Genomic DNA, 14,921 nt, shown 5'->3' with positions numbered 1-14,921 from the left:
TACAAATTCCACTTCTGACTTCTCTGGAGGGTCACTCTGCAGGCATAGGCACCGGAATTGCAGGCAAATGCTGGAATTGCTCCCCATTTGCTGGGTGGGAGAAGTGATGCCCAGAGGAATCAAGGCAGCTGACGTCTGGAGTCATACTGTCCATTGACGGCATGATTCCACGTTCAGTGGACTTCAAGGCCATGCACCTTTTAAACCCTTGCCTTTCCCCTCAGGCCTCTCTCCCAAAGAAATGTCTCCCTTCTCCTGCTCCCCTTTGTCTTGAATGTCTTCCAGTTCACATTTCTTAGCAACCCTTCTTAGAATCACACGAAGACAGGTGGTATGTAACTGCCTTCTCGAGTTCTGCTGGACCTTTCCTCTCCCACACCTTGGTCTCCTCACCTGTAGAATGGAGCTGACCACCCATTCCTTGTTCAACACAGTATATACATGAAGGTACTTTGAAAAACATCAGCTGTTCTGCAAACGGGGAGAATTACTGCACGTGGACCCAACTTCAGTTGTTCGTTTGCTCCTTCCCTTACCCGCCCACTCCCCTCATCTTTAGGGGAGATCTACCATGTGCCCAGCACAGGGGATCCCCACCTCCGACTGCTCTGGGATTCAGGCCTGATTTTCAGCTTGGCCACCAGGCCTTTCCCTCCACAACCAAGGTGGGCCCTTGCTTGTCAGGCTCGTGGAAGCCAGGAGGGGGCCGGGTTGGGACTCGGACACCAATGCAGCTTGGACAGACTCTCCAAACCCCACTGGATCTCCAACTGGGGAGGCCCTGACCCTTCTGCCCTTTCTCAACCGTGAGGTTCTCCGTAAGGACTCCTTTCCGGAATCTCAAAGGAAAAGAACAAAACAAACACCCCCCACCCCCGCAGGGCCCCAGGGGTTGGAGTTGCATACATTTTTTTAATTGAAAGAAGTTAGCCTCCTAAGTATTGCTTTTACAGGTTTATCGAAGTCAAGTATTCATACCACTCACATTTTCGAAAAATATTTCTGGCTGGAGGAGCACTGTCCCCGGTGCAATGTATCAGTTCTGGCAACTTGATGGAGAGCAAACCATTTGAAATGAATGAGTCAAAACCCCACCCTCGGTCCCCCAGGTGTTCTTCTTTTCCTCTGAGTCACTCTCTGAAACAATGGCTGCATCTAAGCCCGGCCTCAGGCCAAACCGCGTTGGGCTTAGAGCTCCACTGGCATCAAACAGAGCTGGGAGTCGCTTTTGTGTGTGAAGTGTCCGCTCCGAAGATTAAGTGGGAGAAGCAGATGCAGCCAGGGGTGAAGAGCAGGAAGGCAGACTCTGGCTGGGTTCCTGTAAACATCCATTGCAACGGCGAAAGCTCGGAAGCCAAGGCAAGGCCGTTTGCGCGACGCTGCAGGCGGGCAAGGTCTCTGGGCGCCCCTGCCTTACCCTTTGGGCAGGGGCACGTGCCTTCCGGACCTCGGCACCCAGTCTCAATCTCTCTGTCCCACCATCCTGGGTCTGGACGGGCACCTCTCTGTTGGCACAGGGCTTTCGAGGGGAGCAGGCCTAACAAGAGGGACAGAGGGGCGTTACCAGCACAGAAGCACTGCCCCACCACCCAACTGGAGGCTCGAATTTGGGGAACCACCAGAAACCTCAGGCTGGGGGTGAGGTCCTATAATTTTTTATTAAAAAATTTTCATGAGTGTGTCCGATTTCTAAGGACCCTAGGCTGGAGAAGCGGTGCAATTTCACCTGGGAGAGGAAGGACTGTCACTATCCTGGGAGATAATCCCCAGGAGGGGGTATCCTGGGACCTGACGAAGGAGGGCAGCCAGCTCCAGGGTCACCCGGGGTCTGCTGGCTTACTTGAGCTCTAGGGCAGCTGAGTCAGCTCTGGGGAGCGGGCAGGGCTTGGCGGCAGCTCCCACCTTGCCCGGAAGATGCTTCGCAGCCTACAGGAAGGCTGTGGCCACAGCCAAGCTACTCAGCAGCCCCACTCGGCTCGTTCTCCCAGGACACAGCATCATCCCCAGCGCCTGGCTCCCCGCAGGTCCTCACTTACTGTTCCTTTCTCTCTCTAGGTCCAGCCGGGTGCTAAGATGTTTGCAGCATCTCGTAATCCCACGCCCACCCTCCCTACAGCCTCCACAAGTCCCGCCCCAGTTCTGAGCCTCACCTCTGCCAGCTCAGCCTACTTCCGCAAATGTCATTGAGCATCAGATAAAACGTATACATTAAACACAACGTGTATTATTGTTCATCAGGCGCTGCTGCTATTTGGGGCAGGACAATCCTCTGATGAGGTGGGGGCGGGGGAGGACCCGTTCTGGGCACTGCAGGAGGCTTAGCAGCATCCCTGGTCGCTGACTGCTAAGTGCCAGTAGCGTTCCCAGTCCCTGCGACAACTAAAAATGCCCCCTCACCCCATTTCCAGGGGCCACCCAATGGGGCAGAACTGCTTCCACTGAGAACCATGAATCCCCCCATTTTATAGGCTAAGAAACAGAGGTTCAGAGAAGCCAAAGCTGCATAACTGTGACAAGCAGGGCTGGCAGTGGACGAGTGACAGCGATGCAAACAATCACAGGGCAGCTACCACTTCCTGAGCTTCTACTGTGTGCCACGAGCCCTAGGCAGAGCATGGGTGCCTCACCCCATTTCCTCCACTCACCCTCCCAAGGCAGACTGACCTGGCAGCTTCCACCTGCAGGGACACCCCTCCTTGCCTGAGGCCTCTCCACCTGGAGAGCCTGCTTGGGCCCCAGGCTGCAAGGGCAGGCAGAGCTTCCCACAGCTGCCTTCCAACCAGTAACGGCCAGAAAGCTGGTGGATCAATACCCCAGCTCTCTCACCCAGCAGCTGGGATGACTCTGAGGCATATTCTCCATCTACACTGGTTCCCAGAGCTCCTGAGCAGGACTGAACCCAGGGCTGCAGTGGTAACCTGCTAGATGACACATCCCTTCCCTGTCTCACTGCCCACCTCCCGACCAGTAGTTCCTGGGATCAGCTCCCAAGTAAACAATTTTCACTTGAACCCTCGTCCCAGGGTCTGCTCCCCAGAGAGCATGCCTGAGATGGAGCACTACAAAGGCCATTTCGTTCAACCCTCCCAACACTCCAGGAGTTAGGTACTATAATGATTCCATTTTACAGATGAAGACACTAAGGTTCAGAGAGGGTAAGAAACTGGTCTAAGGATGCTCAGCTCTCCAGGGCTTTGTCCTACTGGAGATCTTAAACACTACATAATCTCATACCTCCTGTGTGCCATGTCCTGAGCTGAGCACTGGGGACCCTAAGATGAGGGCAGCCTCTGCCTGTGACACACAATCTAGTGAGCAATTTTAGCCCAAGTTAACACGCTGACGCTGGAAAGAAGCACAGGAGACGGATGGAGCCCAGAGTCTGGGGAAGGCTGTGCACGAAGGACACGCCAGGTAGAGGGAGGGCTGGTGATCAGGACCTGGAACCTCCTGTAGTTTGGTTTGGGGTGGAGAGTAAGGGGTTGAAGGCTGGCCATGGGGGAGACATGGCTGGAGAGGTGAGCAGGGGTCAAATCGGCCAAGTTTCTTGTGTCCTCTGCCAGATTCATCTCCTAGTGTCAGCTAGGAACATGCCCTTCCACTACTCAGAGATCTTCCTCGGCTCCCACTGATGACACATGCAAGTCCTCTCATCCTTGGGCCCCATCCGGTCTCCCCACTGGACCTGGTAGGCGGGAGGGGAAGCCGGGGCTAAACCAGAGCATCAGAGAGCTCGGCCCTCCAGAAAGGTGTTCATGGGTTCCCCTCCTGTCCCGCCAGGAGCCCACCTTTGGCTGACCTCCCTCCTCCAAGGAGACTCTGGGGTTCCCTGTTGGGGTCAGCAGTGGTGCTGCCGAGAGCACTGGCATCCAGGAAAATGGAGCAGAACTGTTTATTCCGATACAGCATTACCAGGGCTCACTGCGCACTCTCCAAGGCAGGGGATGTTACTTGAGCTCATCTCAGACTTGGGCGAAAGGGCTGATAGAGAACATGGGACCACCCCTTGGAACAGGGACTCACTCCCCCCCACAATGCTCGTGATAGCAAACAGCACTGAGTCCCAGGCAAGCGTCAGTCTGGCTGGCGCGACTCTGTCACACGTGCTAACCTCCGATGGGAACAGGTGCAGAGCCTTGCAAGTGCCAGCTCCAGCTGGAATTCACTAACGCCCTCTCGTTCTCATTGTTTATCTGTAGGATCACCTTCTATTTATGGCGAATGATGCCAGTTTTCCATTTCCGATAGTAATACTATAAAGTTCCTCTTTTTCCACAACGTTAATTTCACTTTAAAAAAAGCCTCCGGTTTAAAGACAATAACTGCTTAAGTAACTGTTCAGGCAACGAGCAGATAGCGCAGAAATTGCTGATGGTGTCATGTGAGGTTTGGGAGACCCTGATCTGAGCTGCTCACTCTACAGAGAATGAAGGGGCCCAGAGAGGGCGGTGACCTGCCCTAAGCCACACAGCACACCGAGGACAGAGATGTGGCCCCAGGCCTCTGTATCTGTGGCTGGAGGATATCCTGGGTCCTTTCCTCCGTGCCACACACCATTCCCTTTGCTCCCTTGATTACAGGTCTGGTCTCCTAGCAAACCAGCTGACATTTACCAAGTACTTGTGCTTGCCTTGTACTATCTGCTTTAACTCACGGCTTAGCTCATTTATTCCTCAAAACAACCCTAGGAGGCGGGGCCGAGGAGGACCATCATCCCTGAATTTCAGATGGGGCTCCGAGAGGTTACGCTTGTTACTGAGCAATGTCACACAGATCATAAATGGCAGAGCCAGGGTTTGAACCTCTGTGGTCTGACGCAACGTCTATCTCAGTTCCTCTCAGCATCTAGGTCATCTCTTTCCTTGGGCATCGGAAGCCCCGGGCTGAGAAGCATTCCGAGGCTGCAGCGTAAGAGTCCAGGCACTGGGTTCTCCAACCTCCTAACATCCTTAGAGCATGACGCACCAGCTATTGGCTTTGGCTGTTTTTCTTTCTTTCTGAAACTGTAACCTTTCATTCTAGGCCACTCCCCAGAGCTGGACAGGAGTGGCTGGCTGACTGGTTTGTCATCAGAATGACAGCTGGGCACTTGATCCATTTTAAGAAGCAATGTCTCAGCTGGATACCCCTGTGGAGATGCTGCCTAGTTTGATTTGGCTTAAGGGAGAAAATGACCTTGTGTCTTAAAGGTGCTGGTGGGATGATGCTCTGGACCTGCTGGAAGAGGATTCTTTTGGCAGTTGGGCCGTCCCACTGTCCTGCTCCCATGGGGTAGCCAGGGCAAGGTCTGGAATTGGCCCATCTCGAGTCATTCTGGCTCTGCCCCTTCCTAGCTGTGTGACCTCAGGCAAGTCACCTAGTCTCCCTGGAGCTGTGTCCCCATCTGAAACAATGCCTACCTCATCTGGCTGTTTGTTACAAGGATTATATGAAATTGTGCTGGTGGAATGCCTGCAATACCCTGTACACACGGCCCCTCCCCTCCGTGTCCCCACCTGTTCCCAGCTAGAAAACACACAGGGCAGGGGCGGGGGGTCTCCTCAGTGCAGGGGGCCTTCTGAAAGGGGCAGCCCTTTCCTCCTCCAAAGACCTTGCCTGCTGGACGCCCATGGCTATTCCTCTTTCTCAACGTACCAACCAGCCAATTAAAGTGGCTAAAGACAGATGTCACCCAGATATGATTTGCCCACTGTCTCCACTGCCATCTCAGCGCCGGGCCATGCAACAGGAAGGCCTCTGCCTTGTCCGGTTGACGAGCGCGTGGCCTGAAGGGGTGGGAAAGGAGATCCTGCCTGTCTGCCTGGGTCCAGGTTCCTGATGGAAGCCAGTGTCCGGGCCAGTTTCTCCAGAGTTTCTGGATTATATGTCAGCTGTTGATGTTCCTCAGCCGTGGGTTCTGTGAAGATTCTTGGTCCAGTACGTGTCTCCAGCTGGCCTGCACCCCAGACTCAGTGAGGCCTTCTGAAGGGCAGCATCTGCCCAACACCTTCCTGAGTCCTGTCACAGCCAAGAACCACCTGGACTCCTATTTATTATTTTAAGTCAAGGCACTTTTTTCCTCAAACTCCAAAATTTTCCAAGGAATCTTTATGTCACTATCATGAATAAAAAACAGTATCATTTATCATAAACAGAAAGCAACACTAAAAATAAATGATGAAAATGAAACCATTAACTCTAGCCAGATACCCCTGGCCTGCAAAAAGGGAGCCTGGGCCTGGTTTCTCTGCTCAAAAGGGAAAGGTAGCAAGTGCCCAAGAGGGGGCAGGACACCGACAGGTGGGTCACACTAGGCTTTGGTGTATTCACTGCCTCCCGGGGATGCCTGTGACCTGAGGACGCCTGAGGACCTCACTGAGGGAAGCACTGGGAATGTGGCCAGGAGGCCCCGCTTGTCCACCTCACAGCCTGGTATCTAGGGCAAGGCCCTGAACCTCCCCTAGCCTCAGTTTTCGGCCCTGTCTAATGGAGCTAATGAGCGCCGTGCTGCCTGCTTTGTGGGGTGACGCTCAGGGGAAGCTAAGTCCCCTGTCAGGAAGGATTCCCGGGAATGGAGCCTGCCCCTTTGGGGGTGACTGAAACTGGAACCTGCTCCCAGCCACCCCCAGGCTTGGGGCAGGGTCTGACAACTATGAGGGCACCAGCATCACCTGGGTTCCCAGGCACCAGTTATCACGGCCCTCGGACTCCTTCAAAGGCTGCCCACACAGACACACCCTCCTTGGTAACTGGCCCTCACACAGAGGAAGGGGGCCTGAGAAAGGGGAAGGTTTCCCGGGCCAAGCCTCCTCTGGGTGTGACACGCCACCAACACTGATGGCATCATTAAGAACCAACTACACGACCATCAGCATCTCATCTAATGTGCATGAGCCCTTCAGCAGGTACTAACTACTATTCTCCCCATTTTACAGAGAAGGAAACTGAGGCTTGGGGAGGTGAAGTCACTCGTCCAAGGTGTTGGTGGAGCTGGGATTTAAACCCAAGTCTGTCTGACTTCAAAGCCTCGAAGCACCAGTCTTAGGGGGTACATGGAGATGGCCTGAGGTAACGCTGAGACACACCCAGTGAGCTAGTGATTGGCTTTTCTTCGGTTCTTAGCCGATCTTTATGATTACCTGGACAAGAAAGTTTCACTTTGGTGCCGGAGTTTATCATGTGACAGTTGCTAACCTGACTTTTTAACAAAGAACCAGGGGCCCTGCGCCTTTAGCTGGCTTCAGTAATTGGCCAGAAGTTAATGACTTTGGCACTTAGTATTTTTATCCATGCCAAGTGACGCTGGTTTTCTCTTTTCAGTGACATAAACGTTCTTTTAAAAATAAATTCACACACAAAAAGTAGATTTTTAAAAAAGGAAGCACTAAAACGAGTGTACTTAAACTATAAAGGGAAGAACAGTAACTCTGCAGTGGAGAGAGCTGGCAGACAAGACCTTAGCCAAGTGGTCAGCATTAACATCGCCAGTAATGAGTGATGACAGACATCACGTGTCCCCCAATACGATGCACTCAGGACACACACTCACATCTCTGCGGTATTCCTGCCAAAAATGCACCACCCGAATCTAATCTCAAGAGTAAACATCAGACAAACCCAAACTGAGAGAAAACCTACAAAATACCAGACTTGTACTCTTGGACTTCCCTGGCAGTCCAGTGGTTAAGACTCCGAGCTTCCACTGCAGGGGGCACAGGTTCGATCCCTGGTCGGGGAACTAAGATCCCACATGCCGCGTAGCACACCCAAAAAATAAATTAAAAAAACACCAGACTTGTACTCTTCAAAAATGTCAGTCATGAAAGATACACAGACTGAGGGACTGTTCAGACTGAAGACGGCACAAGAGACATGACAAGTGATACAAAGCGTGATCTGGGGTTGGATCCTGGACCTCAACTACCCCCCGCCCCCACCCACCCCTTTTTACTGTGAAAGGCCACTATTGGGACAATTGATGCAATCTGAATGGTCATAGCTTAGATTGGTCATACGATTGTATCAATGTTACATTTGCCGATTTTGACAGTTGTATTGTGATTATGTAAGTGAATGTCCTTGTTCTAAGGAAATACACACTGAAATATTTAGGAGAAAAGGAACATAATGTCTGCAATCCATTTTCAAAAATGGTTCAGAAAAATATATATACATGTGCGCACAGAGTGAGCATTTTGCATACATGAGCGAACGTGGCAAATGTGAATTGATGCAATTGGTGCATTTTTTGTGAAGTGTATAAGGGAATTCTTTGCAACTTTTGTGTAATTATGAAATTATCTCAAAATAAAGCTTAAAAAAAACCTCAGAAAAAGGAGTGAGAGTACATATGAGGCAGGCCTGGTAGAGCCAGGTGAGTGGTGCTCCAAGGATGGAGGTTGGGAGTCCCTCTCTGGAGGCCCCCTGCACCCTCCGTCAGCACTGGGTCAGAAGGCTCCGCTGTCTTACTCACTTTGTACCCCTGGACCCTCACTGTCCCTTTCTGAGCCTCAGTTCCTTTATTTGAGAGATGGGGATGAGGATTCCTGTCCCTTTTATTGTGATCTTGGTTTCCCAAAAGCAAACTATGCTTTCAGGAGTCCCGGGGCGGGGCGGGGCGGGGGGGGGGGGGGGCGGACAACAGCAGATACAAACGGTCAGGTTGATAGGAGCCCTTAATTTCTTCGTTCAATAAAACAGATGCAAGGGCTGTGAGGGTTTGCCTTGGATGAAGTCTCCAGTTCGCATAACTCAGGCACAAGGGAGCAGGAGCCCTGGCATCTCAGTTGTCTTGAGACACGGAATGGGGTCTCCTCCTGTCCAAAGGCGCAGCCAGCACACTTCCAAGGCAGCCTCACGTCAGGACAGAGGTGGAGAGTCGGCTGGGACAGTGGGTGCACATGCCTCCCCTCGTTACCACCCTGTCTCTCACCTGGACAACAGCCACAGCCTCCCACCTGGCTCCCCTGACCCCACCCCCTCGGAGCTCCACTGTCCCCAAGGGAGGTTTGGGTTTCTGAGCAGGGAAGCCATATGCCGAACCTGGGTGTTCGGCTGACAGCACAGGCCACAGATTGGCACCAAGGGACCAGGGCAGGCAGATCAGGAAGGAGCAGCTGTAGCGCCCAGTCGGGACACTGACACCAGGGAAACCCTGTAATAAGTAGACTAGTCTGGTTACCCTTAGCTCCAAATCTGGCCTCCACCAGGCGACGCTGACAGTGGCAGCAACGCTTTCCAGTCTCTCCATTTCCAGCACAGAGAGGCTCCTCTCCCAAAGCCCTCCCTCCGTGGCAAGAGAGGGCTGGCAGGCACCAGCTGCTTTCATCAGGAACCAGGACAAATCAATCCAGCTGAGCTGCCTCCACACTGGAACCACTGGGAAGTGAGGACTCTCCCCAGTTCCTGGGCCAGTGGTCCTTTCCCCGGAGAAGGTGGGAGCTCCTGATCCCCACTCCCTGCTCCTGGGCAACGATGAACACTCTAGGAAGACCACAGAGCTGCAGCTTTCCTGGGCTCCAGGCCTGGTGGCCTTTAGAGACCACAGGGCAGTTGGAAAGGTCTCTTGAGCATCCCAGGCCAGCAAGGCAGAGTGGGAAGCCTGTCCCGGTCATCCAGACCGGGACCCACCCAGCACTCAGGCAGCTAGTCCTCTTTCGCTCATTGTGGCATATAAATATTCATTCATGAGTGTACGTGCCGGTTTATACATTCACAAGGGACTAAGTGTACGCACCTTCCATTATGTCTGACTGTTAACAATAATAGTGGTTAATTTTAATATATTACTTACATACACGGGACGGTCTAAGAGCTTTACATCTATCTCATTCAATCCTCAGAACGAGGTAGATCTTTATTATCCCCGCTTTATAGAAGAGGAATCTGACACATGGGGAGATACGTAGCATGCCCAAGGTCACAAGGATTGGGATTCGAACCTAGGTCATCTGAATCTAGGGACTTTGCTCCTGATCATGACCCTAATACTGCCTCCTTAAATAGGTGCTCAACAAAGGTTTGAGGAACTGAATTATGTGGAAAAAAGAGAAAAAGAGAACGAGAGGGAGTGAAATGAGTGCAGCTTTCATCTTGAGATCACCCCAGTCCCCAGTGCCTGGTGTGCCCACGCCCTTAGTCAGTGTTTCCTGGATCGGCCTGTGTGTAACATCAGCTAGTGCCTACGTGAGAAAGAGCGAGAAGGAGCGAGATTTGACTACCAGTGTTCCTCTGCTTATGCAAAGGGGCTGGGAGAGGAGGTGCAGTCAGATCATCTTTAATCTTTCCCACAGGCTTTTCCTGCTGCTAGCCACCCCTCCCCCACCCGAATCTGGTGGCTTGGACCTGGGACTGAGCAAGGAGGGACGAGCATTTCCCACAGCCCCAGGCCTCCCCACCTGCCAGAGTCAGGCCCTGTCACTTTGAGAGCTTTGCAAGATTGTCCCTGAGACACACTTCCTGGTGTTTCTGCTCAAACAGCGTTTGCTGCAAAGTATGCCAAAGCATTTGGGCTTCAGTTTTTGTTTCAGAGTATGCCAATGTTTTCATTTGGAAGGGGAAGTGTTTCTGTTGATGTGAAGAGATAAAATAAGACATTCTTCACCAAGTTACACTGACTGAAAGTCAAGAGCTTGGCTTGGGGGCAGGGATTCATCTTAGAATCCCCAGGGCCTGGCAGAAGAGCAGGGCTAACGTTTGTTGAATGACCCAATGAGTGAATATGCAAAAGGTCTAGAACCAGGTGTGGTATATGATCAATACTCAGTACAGGTTCTGAACAGACCCCATAGGTTCTACCTCCAAAAGGTGTTTTTGGTCTCTGTGTGTTTCTCCACCTTCACTAACTTTGCCTCATCCAAGCCTGCATCACCTCTGGCCTGAGCAACTAACCAGCTCCTAACTGGCTTCCCTATTTCCGCACTTGCCCCTACGGCTCATCTTGCCCACAACCGCCAGTCCTCTTTGCAAAATGTGGACTGGAATTTTCTCATCCCCTGCCTAAAACCTTCTGATGGCTTCCCATCGCTCGTGGCCAGGCCTCTCAGGTCCTGCATGATCTGGCCTTGCCCACCTCACTGACTTCTCCTGGGGCTGCTCTCCTGTCACACTGGCCTCCTTTCAGTTGCTGGAAGAACCAACTCTCTCCCCTGTCCGTCCCCCTCCACGTACTTGGCACTGCGGGTCCCTCTGCCTGGATAGCTTTTCTCCACAACTTTTTTTTTTTTTTTTGCGGTACACGGGCCTCTCACTGTTGTGGCCTCTCGCATCGTGGAGCACAGGCTCTGGACATGCAGGCTCAGCGGCCATGGCTCACAGGCCCAGCTGCTCCGCGGCATGTGGGATCTTCCCGGACCGGGGCACGAACCTGTGTCCCCTGCATCGGCAGGCGGACTCTCAACCACTCTGCCACCAGGGAAGCCCTTCTCCACATCTTTACATGTGGCTCCTTCCATCAATTTAGGGCTCAGCTCAAAGGTGTCATTTCCTCAGAGAGGCCTTCTGTGAAGCCCCTGTCTGAAGCACCCTATCTCTAGTCTTCTGTTTCACTTACCGAGGCATTTATTGAGCACCTACTAGATGCCAGGTGCTGTTCTAAGTGCCGAGGAAATAGTAATGAACACAATAGAGGATGCCATGCCTTCTTACATGCCTTCAGAGCTCTCAAAAAACCTCACGGCCTTGTTTGGGAACCTGCTTATCTTTCTCACAAAGTGCCAGGAGGGCTGGTGCTGAGTCTGTCTTGTTCACTGTGTTCACCCACCAAGCACATTAGGTACTCAGTAAATATCTGTTTAATAAAAGAACAAATTGATGGATGGATGGCAGGCAGGCAGGCCAACTGGTTAGGTATGCAGAGCAGCTGACACATGCTCCACCTGGCACTTGGCCCTGGCTAAGGTCTCCCTGAGCTCAAATGAAGCTTTCTTCAAAGAAATCTCACTGTCAGCCCCTCAGGTTGACACTGCTAGTGGGTCCTGCCCGTCTTGCATCACCCTTTGACTATGGTCATCTTGGCTAAGATAGGCAAGAAGAGGGGGGTAAACGTAGCATGCTTGGGGTGAGTGACATTAGTGTCCATTTTCCAAAGGAGCCCTTTTGACTTCCCTGGTGGTCCAGTGGTTAAGACTCCATGCTTCCACTGCAGGGGTCACGGGTTCGATCCCTGGTCAGGGAGCTAAGATCCCACATCCCACATGCTGGGCCACCAAAAAAAGGTAAAAGGAGTCCTTGCCCACCACCTCAGTATCCCCCCGCCACTGCCACTCAGGACCTGTGCCTAGCACCGTCCAACTGAGGGGCTGAGCCGAGGAATTCCTTCCTGTCCCATGAACCCTCACCAGGCCCTCTCTCCTCTAGTCCAGCTGCCTCTCTTCCTCGCTGTGACTTTGGCCAAATCTTCCTCCTTTCTGGATCTTCATTTCCCTCCCAGAAACACACAAGGTGAGGCTGGATACAGCTTCCTGGTGGCAGCTCAGAGGCAGGACTTTAACAGCTCAGTGCAATGATCCTGCGGTCCCTTCTTCCACTGGCCCAAGAGCCCCTTGAGTTTGCCTTGCAAACACTGCAGGCAAAGCCACCCAAGCACCAACCCCCTCGCTGGCCTGGTCTGTGAAAGCAGCCTGCGAAACTGGCAGCCCCTGAAGATTGGAGCTGCTGGCACTCTGAAATCTGACTCCAAAACGGCAGCCAAGCCAATGCCAAAGGAAGTACAGGGTTCTGTGCTGAAGGAGGTTTCTCCTCTCACAGCATCAGCCTGGAGTCCTTGCTCTCAGTCCCCACCCAGTCCCCAAGGGGCCACAGGACAAAGGTGATCAGTGCCTGGCTTCCAACCTCTTTTAACACTGCAAGTCTTTATCCTTCCAGGACTAATGAGAATCCCCCAAAAGCCAAGGTCACCATCAAGACAGGTTAAGGATGGGGGGAGGAGTTGACAGGCCTGTCTCAAATGTATCTGGGTGCAAAGGCTTTGACAGTTGGTACTACAGCTAACCAAGAAGCGACTTAGGTCCTGCCTCCCTTCCCTTCTTCAATAGCTGTCACCTTCACTAAGGGGAAGCTTTCCTGCCCTAACTAAGGTCCTAATAAGAGTCCAGCCATTCCTGGCATCCAAACAGACCTGGAAGAGGTGGATGGAGAAATCAGAAGCCTGGGGGAGGGGTGTGTGTCCGGCTTGGGATGCCTCCCTCTTCCTCGCCAGCGCCCCAACCCGCCCTCATCCTGCGCAGAGGGCACTTACAGGCCTCGGAGGCCGAAGAGGGCCTCGTCCTGGGAGTCCCATCCCTGGCCAGACGGTGCCCTCAAACAGCAGCGGCGGCATGGTTCGTTCGCCGGTCCGGGCCGAGGGTTGCGGGTCGTGGGGAGAGCGGGGGACAGCAGCCAGGCCTACTCCAAGTAACCATCGAAGACGTCGAGCTCCGAGTCGGCATCGTAGAGGCCCGAGCCGGGGTCGGAGAGCACGCCGAGGTCCACGAGCGCCTGGTCCATGTCCTCGGGCAGGAATACGAGGCCCACGTTGAGGACGATGTACTCCATGAGGAAGGCGTAGTATAGGATCAGCACGTTGACGAAGAACAGGCCCACGTAGAACATAGAGGGCAGCAGGGGCGGCGGCACGGAAGGGACCAAGGGGCCCAGCGCGTCCAGGTGGGCCGCGACCTGGGCGCCGGGCATGCAGGGGGCGGCGAGGGCGGCGGCGGCCCGGCGATCCCAGCGAGCTCAGCCGCTGCGGCGCCCGGGCGGCCGGCGAGAGGGCAGCTCAGCCATCCAGGGGCGCCCGGGGGCTGGCCGAGGCAGCGCTGGGCCCCGGCGGTGCCACCCCTGGGATGTGCGTCGGCCCCTGCGGAGGCGCCCCGGCCCCCGAAACGTGCCAGGAGGGTCACCCCACCCCCAGAGGTGCCCACACGGCACTGTCGATCCACCCAACGGTCAGGCGGGCCCCTAAAGTGGCCGGCAGCGGCCCGGCTCCTCCGATGCTCCCCGCTCCCGCTCAAGGGCCCTCGCAGCGCCTGCGGGGACCCCACCGCAGTTCAGCGTCAAGGGCCAGTCCTGGCGACGGTCTCTTCAGCCGCTCCCGGCTGTTCCCCGAGCCCCATGCGCACCCCCGAAGGCCCAGCACCCATTGCTGCGACCGCCGCGTCGCCCTCCTGGTAGCATTCCGAGCACCGCCTCCGGAGCAGCCCCGCGCTCATTGGCCCACCGCCCCCTGCCCTCGCTCATTGGCTCGCCCAACGTCCGAGCTCACTGGCCCGAGCCGTCCGGGGCGGGTACCGCCTCGCTCCGCCCCTAGAGCCGCTGGCTTCTGAGTTGCTTTACTAGTTCCGGATTCAGGGCCGATCTGGAATCCAATTCGCTCTGCGAATCCGCGACAGAGTAGGGGGAGGGGAAAGAGTCAGAACGCAATTCAAACCTAGACGTATCCTAAGGCTACAAAAGCTGCAGGTAACCGCGAGCTTCATCAGCACCCGGCTGGACTTGAGTACTGGCGTCACGCCTTTTTGGGACTCAGTTTACCTGCTGAAAAAGGGGGCGGGGGGGCAGGGGCGGTGGACCTTACCTTGAAAATTTTGGCCTTTCCTAAAGTGGCAATTTTCCACGGTGGGGAAGATCAATCAGTGCCCCCTTCATCTCTCCAAATTCTGGCTGCTGGAATAGGGTTCCGTGACACCTGAGTAAAGAAACTCCCGGCAGGTCAGACCTGCAGCACTAGGGTTGCTTCTTGTTTTTACTTTGTAAAACACGTTTTAAAACAATAATAGTGCACGTGGTTAAACATTCAAACAACCAAGAAGTACACAGAAAAGTGAGTCTCTTCCACTCGCTGATTCCCCTCCCCAGCAGTAACCCTTGTACGTCCTTCAGGAGATTGATTTTGCCCAAGGTGGCTCCCAAAGGAGTCCACAGACCTTTAAATCTCAGGCCACGTTGAGCTGGGTGCTCTACAG

At 53.9% G+C, this 14,921-nt stretch overlaps 1 protein-coding gene across 1 annotated transcript; it reads right to left on the bottom strand.

Annotated features, from left to right (window-relative positions):
* Nucleotides 1-896: 896 nt before the first annotated feature.
* On the bottom strand, nt 897-14,160 carry DEXI (Dexi homolog). Its single transcript, XM_065893544.1, has 2 exons — nt 13,217-14,160; nt 897-1,537 (listed from the first exon to the last, which is right to left on the bottom strand). The coding sequence occupies exon 1, from the start codon at nt 13,648-13,650 to the stop codon at nt 13,363-13,365; it is 288 nt and encodes a 95-aa protein (XP_065749616.1). The 5' UTR covers nt 13,651-14,160; the 3' UTR covers nt 897-1,537; nt 13,217-13,362.
* Nucleotides 14,161-14,921: the final 761 nt, after the last annotated feature.

Source organism: Phocoena phocoena, chromosome 15, assembly GCF_963924675.1.
Source record: "Phocoena phocoena chromosome 15, mPhoPho1.1, whole genome shotgun sequence".
NCBI classification, from domain to species: Eukaryota; Metazoa; Chordata; class Mammalia; order Artiodactyla; family Phocoenidae; genus Phocoena; species Phocoena phocoena.
The sequence above is the reverse complement of the archived record's forward strand: the minus strand, read 5'-3'. Positions and strand labels throughout refer to the sequence as shown.

What these genes read in the sequence shown, in the direction of transcription:
- DEXI (XM_065893544.1), bottom strand. Translation starts at nt 13,650, where the DNA reads ATGCCCGGCGCCCAGGTCGCGGCCCACCTGGACGCGCTGGGCCCCTTG.